This window comes from Mercurialis annua, linkage group LG8, assembly GCF_937616625.2.
Source record: "Mercurialis annua linkage group LG8, ddMerAnnu1.2, whole genome shotgun sequence".
Taxonomy (NCBI): Eukaryota; Viridiplantae; Streptophyta; class Magnoliopsida; order Malpighiales; family Euphorbiaceae; genus Mercurialis; species Mercurialis annua.
The window spans coordinates 3,679,533-3,687,079 of record NC_065577.1 but is presented as its reverse complement, the minus strand read 5'-3'; the positions used below and the strand labels follow the sequence as shown (position 1 = coordinate 3,687,079).

Here is a 7,547-nt window from a genome sequence, read left to right as displayed (position 1 = left end):
ACCTGTAACTGCTCTTTATTATTAATGAAAAATTATTCGATTGTCAAAAAAAAATAAGGGCTTTTTCTTCACAAAGATTTAAGGTTATTTTTTTAAATTGTTCTCCATTTATAAGTTCGTTGTAATTGTTCATTTTCTTTCCTTTTTGTCTTACAATACTTGTTCATATTAGTAAATTATAACTTTTTTTCTTTCTAAATAGTATTGATTTAAAGTCCACTATTAATTATCATTATTTTCTTAAAAAATTAGTAATAGTATTCTGTAAAACTATAATAGAAATAAATAAAATAATTTTATTAAAAATTAAGATATAATTGTGTTTTGTTATACTATAAAAACAACAAACTTAATAAATATATCGGGACTGCGAGAGTAGTAGATGATTGGCATTATAGTTTCTTCGTACTTCATCATATTTTTTTTTCATATTAGATGTGAACAACACACAATATAAACGATCCCAATAATAGTGAGCGAGTCATTTCAATAACAGTTCCTTGAAAAATAACTATCCTCCAAATCCGTCACTAAAAAAGACTTTTCAATTACATTTAAAATGTATAAAATTAAACTTAAATATTTTAAAATAAAAATTAGACTAAAATATTTATCACTCTAATGTTAGAATTACTAAATGAATAATTTATTCTATTTACAAGAATCACACAATCCCTTTCAAACTTTTTTCTGTTTACAAATTATTTGTGTCAATATTTATTTACTTTTTTTTTTCAGAATAAAAATATTTTAAAAATTTTCATCAAGGTTTATACAATAGACAGATGCAAATATTTATTCAAAAAAGACAGCCCCTGTCCACATGTGAACCAATTATAAACTGCCACGTTCTTAGTCCAGGCATCAGCCAATAACCCTAATATAAAACGCGCTGATTTAAAGGATTTTAGAAAGTCTCAAGAACACAATATCCAGCAACTTTACATCTCTTTCTTTCTCTAGAACTCTCCTCTAAACGCCACCGTTTCAACAACCATGCCTCGCCGTAGCTCCGGTGGTGAGATTTATCGTCTCTTCAAAGATTCATAATACGTTAATTATCATTAATTTGTATTATTATTGGTCACTTTCGTTTAATTATATAGATTTTTCGAAGAGAAAGTTAAGAGATCTTGGTCTGCTATTAGGGTTTTATTTGGTCTGTTATTAAGTGGGTTTTATAGGAATTTGAATAAAGCTAATTTATTGAGTTTAGCTGCATATAGATCTTGGCCTGAAATTAGGGTTTCATTTGATTGTTTGTTTAATTATAAAATTTCACCTTTTCATTTGTATGGGTTTTATCAATTTATTGTTAGAATTATTTTGTGTTGCTGTTGTTTGAATTGAAGAAATAGGGTTGATGCTATAAATTTTGCACTACGTTGAGTTATGTATTCTGTTTGTGTATATTGCGGTTTATTTATTCAATTTGTGTTGCTATGTTTGATGGTATGTTGCGATATTTACGGGCCATTTTCTTTTGCAGGAAGATCTGCTCCTAGGCCTGCTGCTCGTGCACCAGCTCGCAGCCCCCCACCACAAACAGGTACCGTTGTTACACATATTTGCTGATTGAGCAAGTATTTTTCAGAATTAGTGTTTCTATTTTGTTTATTTAGCAGAATAGTTAATGGTGTTTTGATAATTTTATGCAGTTAATCATGCTCCTCCTCCAGCTCCTGCCCAGAGCGGCGGCGGCGGATCATTGCTTGGAGGCATTGGTTCAACCATAGCTCAGGGTATGTGAAGAAAACATTTGCACATCATGGATTGGGTTTTTTGCATGTCTGTTGCTTCTTGATATTTAGTTTGTATTTAGGAAGAACTCTAAACATTTTGTTCTTTTTCTCTCTCGCAACAGGTATGGCTTTTGGTGGTGGAAGTGCTATGGCACACAGAGCTGTAGATGCTGTGATGGGTCCTCGTACAATTCAACATGAAACTGTCGGCTCTGATCCTGCCTCAGCACCCATTGCTAGCAGTATGGGTGATGCTTGCAATCTTCACTCAAAGGCCTTCCAAGATGTATGCTCTCTTTTCTCCTCTAGTTAACTGATATATACTTCTGCAACATAGTTTCTAGCATTGAACCCTAAATGGCGATAAACTTCTTGAACTTCTAATTTTCCATGAAAGATTTTATCTTTACTATGTTTTGGTTGGGGGTTTGTAAATTTATGACCTACAACTAATTATTCATGCACAATCAAACTTGATGATGTCATTTTAGTAGCTGATAGCACTAAAAATGCTTACATTAAGAAGTATAGATAAGGCAACAAATTAGAGTCTCTGGATTGCATTTTTAATAGCAATTTTAGCGCTGTACGTTGCCAATAATGATTAGTTGGTCACTGAGATTCTGGCATTTTCCTTATCTCTACTGAGGCCTATGCATTCAGATGTGGCTACATGCTTACAATCTTGACTATTATGGCATTTATTGATAGATTTTGGAAAATATTTCATGTGTACTCGAATAGTTGAATTGTTAATCACTATGGCCTTTGTTAGATACAAAATTGGCTGTACTATCTGAAGATATCTTTTGATGTGCAGTACATATTAATTATGAGGTCATTTGAAGTGTTATATTAATTTTTGAGTTGTTTTAGTGAAAATCAATGTGAAAGGCTACTATTATATGAATCATACCATCAATTGAAAGCATATTGTTTCATGCGGTTGTCAATTAGTGGATGCATTTGCATTTCTTGTCTTTGAATAGGATTGCCTGAGCTTGATGGAAATGTCTTGTTTTGGAGTTTTTTCTTTAGTTTATAACTTGTTTGCTTCATTTGCCAGTTTAATTCTAATTTTTAAAAGTTGATTTATAGATTGTTCCTTGTTAGAAATTGAATCTCTAATGACGTGATTTGAAATTTCTTTCTTGCAGTGCGTGAACAATTTCGGAAATGATATTAGCAAGTGTCAATTCTACATGGACATGTTGTCCGAGTGCAGGAAGAACTCTGGTGCTACCTTAAGTGCCTAAGCGACGGTATCTTCATTCTTTGCCATGCAATTGGACCATCAGCTTGAACTGCTCCTTTATTTTATTTTATGTTTTAAGATATCTATAAAGCTGTATCCATCTCTGGTTAAGGATTTCATGTCAATAATATCTGTCCGGATCTACTGAACATGGACCTTTCAAGTGTTATGAACTAATTAGCAAATTTTTTACGGTTGACATTTTTTTGGAAAGCTTGTTTTATCAGACTGGATAATTCATATTTGAATAATTGTCATGGATTATGTGATGAATGATTGTTGATGTTTATATCCATGTGCTAATGGGACAAGTATGATAGAAAAGTTATGGTTGATTAGGATATGGAAACTGATTTTTAAAATTTGATATTACAGCTTTTTACTGTTTTATGAAAACTTTATCTTGAAACTATACAAAATCCAAATTTGTTAATAACAAATAAGCTCTTGCCACATGACATTAAAAGAAATATTGTGTAGGGTGAGGCCTGCACCTTTCTTTCTTGGATAGGATTCCCTTATGTTTGAATAGATCATTGTTCATTGATCTATAAATTGAACTAAAAATGAACTTTTTTGATTTACACTTGTGATTCAAATCATTCAAATCATTTTAAAAACCAGCAAGATTATATATATTGCTGCTCCAACATAAGGATTCAGGTCAAGTTCCTTGTGCACCATGAAATCAATTCTGGCAGGGCTTCAATATTGTTGTTTCTTGGAGGGTCAAATTAACTTTGTAACTGTGTTAAACGGAGCCAACATATAAATGAGCCTTAAATTGAGTTGTATTTTGTATTGAATTCTTATTTGAATTATACTTGCACTTTTTTTTTTGATAATTGGGGAGGGGAAGCGCTTATGGGAGGAATCGAACTCACGACCTAACAGTTTGCTGTCAGCGCTTATACCATTTGAACTATACCTCGTTGGTAATTATACTTGCACTTAGACTCATGTTAACTTGATATTTTCTAACATGAGTTGGAGTTAAACTCTTAATTAATCTATTATAATTTTTATTTATTTTATTTTATTTAAATTAAACTTCTAATAATTTTATATTTTAAATATATATTTTACACTTAATGAAATTTATTATTGTAAATTTGCATGTCCCCAAGATAATTATAGATAGATAGATAGATTATCACATAAATAAAATGCACAATCATGAGTATATCAAATCAAAACATAGAAATCCTAAAATAATTATAGGAATGAGATTCCGTTTTCCATTTCCAATTTAAATTTAGCAACCAATCGTGCCCTAATGGTTATTTCAAGATGATCGTAAAGGTATGAAATCTCCTAGACATAATTTATAATAGACAGCTACCATATATCTACTATTTTCTATAAAACACATCTCACCCTCAACAGACCAAGCAGCAAACGCCGCAAAATCAAGGAGAAATAATCTGGAAAGTGTGAGGTTAAACACTTAAAAGTGAAGCAACAAGAAAACATAGCTACCAAATAGCAGAAAGTATAGTTGAATAGCAAGAAAAATCTGGCATATATCAACAAGTTCTAGCATCAACTCCTGCTATTTTCATTAACTGGCGTAAAGTGCGCATCAACTTAATTACAATAGGACATTTCCATCTCATACCTCAACAATTTCTTTAATGAAGCCCTGGAAGATAAAAACATAATGCAAACGAAATCGGAACAATCATAAGCATAGTTTGCATCTGCTTGAAAGTTACAGCAGCAAAGTTGGACTTAGTTTTAGAACTATAACTAGTATGCTAGAAACATCGATCAATCTTGCATTGACTTGACTTTTTCAGGGAGCTGGATTAACTGCTGCTGCACACGTCAAAAAAAAAAACAGATAACATGAGATTGAAGAAAAAAACACACGAGATTGGCAAAAAATACAGGCCGCTCTAAAAGAAAATATGTGGACATTGGCAAGGATTTCATTTCATAAAACAGACAAGCAACTGAACAAAACTACAAGGAATTCAAGAAAAGATCATACAGCTAAAATTGACTCTGAAGAAACAAAAACGTTACCTTTTTCAGTCGAAATTTATAAGACAGAAATTTCCCGGAGATATCATCATAAAACATCTTAGCCTGATAAGTCTTGGCATCACCTTCTTTATCAGTCTTACTTTTAGCCTCAAAGGTTGTGAAGTAAATGGTATGTGCAACCTTATTTGACTTCAAAATTTTTATAAGCTCCAAGTCTGCATTCTGCATGGTTCAAAAAATGAAAATATGCTTAACAAAAAGAGAAAAATGTAAGTGCTATTACAATAATATATAGTACATGCTGCTTGAAATAGAGAAATAAAAAAAATTGTGTTTACCATACAAACGAAAGTTTGAGTGGCATGTTTTCAAAAGGAAACAGCAGAGCATACACATACAATTGTTAAGTTAAACTATTTTACCGATTGAAATTGAGCTTTTGTTATATGTGGTAAAAATGGAGCAAGCTCTTGAGTGTCCGCTTGTATATATTAAACGTCGAAAAAACACATGAATTAAATAAATACTCTTATGCCTCAGCCAAAAAATCCATTATAGCACATTTTGCGAGTTAAAATGCTTAAAGGTACCTTTTTTCAATTTACATAAGGAAGTATAACTTCAATCAAAATGGAACCTAAAATTTAATGGTTAGAGGCAATAGTATCTTGTCACTTTCAATCTTATGAAAGGACCTTTATAGAATATGCTATCACATTGATCGACATCTAAATGCATCTTAGTTAGACATATAGCTACCACTGACGACCACAATGCCTTTTTTAATCTGAAATTTTGAGTTTAAAAAGAAAATATTAAGCATCGATTTGATACGAATTAATGGAAGTTTTGATATTAAATTAAAACATACTGTACATGTTTGGTACCACTCAGATTTAACCTGTGTTTCGTGTCCGTTTCCGTGCTATGTACTATAATAAAAGAGTAAAATTATGGAAATTATACGTACCTGGCGTTCATTATATCTGTTGATGGCCAAATCGAGGCCCTTCCGGCAGCCATTGAGAAAGTAACCGGGATAGTCAAAATCCACCGGAGTTATCATCCCAACAAATCCGAAACTGGGCAAGTCGGTGATGTCAAAACCCTGTAATGTTAGAAGAAAAGGAGTTAGTAAAATCTAAAGTAATTTTTACAACAGTAACCGATTATCTCATGAAAGCAAAAAAAAATGACCTCGGAATGTCTGAATTGGCGTTTGTATATAATATATTCTTCTCTCTGTTGGTCGTTCTCGAAATCAATAATACCACTGTCGCTGCTGATATCAGAATCATAATTAGGTACATCCGAATCCGATTCGGTGCCTTCCACTTCATTCCATTCTTTCGGTTCAGAATCAGAAGATTCCTCATCGTCACATATATACAAACCGGAGCCGTCGCTAGAATCGCCGCCTTCGTCGTCATTATCTAAATCCGAATCAGAATCGTCGCCTTCGTAATCATCAGAATCGCCGCCTTGGTAATCATCAGAATCGACGCCTTGGTAATCATCAGAATCGACGCCTTCGTCATCTTTCCGTACATCCGGATCAAAATCATCGTTGAGTTCCACAGCAGAGTCCTCCTGAAGCGAATCACAATGATCCACCACTTTGTCGTCGGTAGACGCAATATCAATTGAAAGCTCATCGCCCTTTCTGGAAACCATTACAGATCGACTCCTTTAAAAAAAGAAAAACCTAATGTTTTAGAGAAAAACAGAAGCAATTTATATAAGCGAATCAGAGAAAGGCCGTATTTACAAATTTATACCTTATAAATTGACACTCCTAATCCTTAAAGGATACATAAAAATGTATTCGCGGACACTTGACACTCCTTTGAAACTCCTAATTTTTAAAGGATACAAAAGACTTGAACATCTAAGTTGACAATCCTAATCCTTAGATACATATTAAAAACATAGAAAAATAAATATTGATAGGTGTTTTTAATCCTAAAAGGAATTGCACAAACGTATAAACCGCTATAAATACAAGAATATGACAACCTTCACTAACATTAAATAATTATATCATAGCTTTCATATTTTCAATTCTTCTTTGCCTTTTTTCGAATCCATCCTCATCTCCTGTCTTTTCTTTCTCTGCCTTCCCGTATCCATCTCTTGTCTTTCAAACTTTAAAATCCAAAAACTATAAATATATATTAGTTATTTACTATGGAAAATAATATAGATATGCTTTAACCATATAAAAAGAGTGATCTATTGATGTCATGGTAGTTCGAAGCGGGTCAATAAAATCATATAATAATGGTTTTAATAAAAAAAAAGAAAAATCATATTAGTTGATATTAAAGAAACCAAAATAGAAGCTATTTTATTCAATGAAGCGGTGGAAAAGTTTAAAGATCATTTAGAAAGAGGCAAAACTTATATGATCACTAATGGAGTGGTTAAAGCAATTGATTCATATTATCCTAATGTGAATGAAAGAATTGGATTGTCTTTGACACTTTATACCACTATGATCGAGAGTGAGATAATTATTCCAAAGAGATGTTTCATTATTTAACTTTACATTGTTTGATGAT

General features: G+C 32.2%; 2 protein-coding genes across 4 annotated transcripts; one reads left to right on the top strand and one right to left on the bottom strand.

The window, feature by feature from the left end:
- The first annotated feature begins 867 nt into the window (after positions 1-867).
- Positions 868-3,266, top strand: LOC126660033 (uncharacterized). Its single transcript, XM_050353361.2, has 5 exons — positions 868-1,018; positions 1,490-1,549; positions 1,659-1,742; positions 1,865-2,028; positions 2,900-3,266. The coding sequence occupies exons 1-5, from the start codon at positions 997-999 to the stop codon at positions 2,996-2,998; spliced, it is 429 nt and encodes a 142-aa protein (XP_050209318.1). The 5' UTR covers positions 868-996; the 3' UTR covers positions 2,999-3,266.
- A 1,255-nt stretch (positions 3,267-4,521) lies between these two features.
- LOC126660030 (uncharacterized) lies at positions 4,522-7,065 on the bottom strand. Of its 3 annotated transcripts, none has more exons than XM_050353358.2 (5): positions 6,765-7,065; positions 6,184-6,673; positions 5,957-6,094; positions 5,026-5,208; positions 4,522-4,812 (listed from the first exon to the last, which is right to left on the bottom strand). In XM_050353358.2, exons 2-5 carry the CDS (start codon positions 6,658-6,660, stop codon positions 4,768-4,770), a joined length of 843 nt encoding a protein of 280 aa, XP_050209315.1. In that variant the 5' UTR covers positions 6,661-6,673; positions 6,765-7,065; the 3' UTR covers positions 4,522-4,767. The 3 variants fall into 3 exon arrangements, with proteins under 3 accessions (XP_050209315.1, XP_050209314.1, XP_055959993.1); XM_050353357.2 differs by having other exon boundaries at positions 4,522-4,815; positions 6,765-7,055; XM_056104018.1 differs by lacking the exon at positions 6,765-7,065 and having other exon boundaries at positions 4,522-4,815; positions 6,184-6,747.
- Positions 7,066-7,547: the final 482 nt, after the last annotated feature.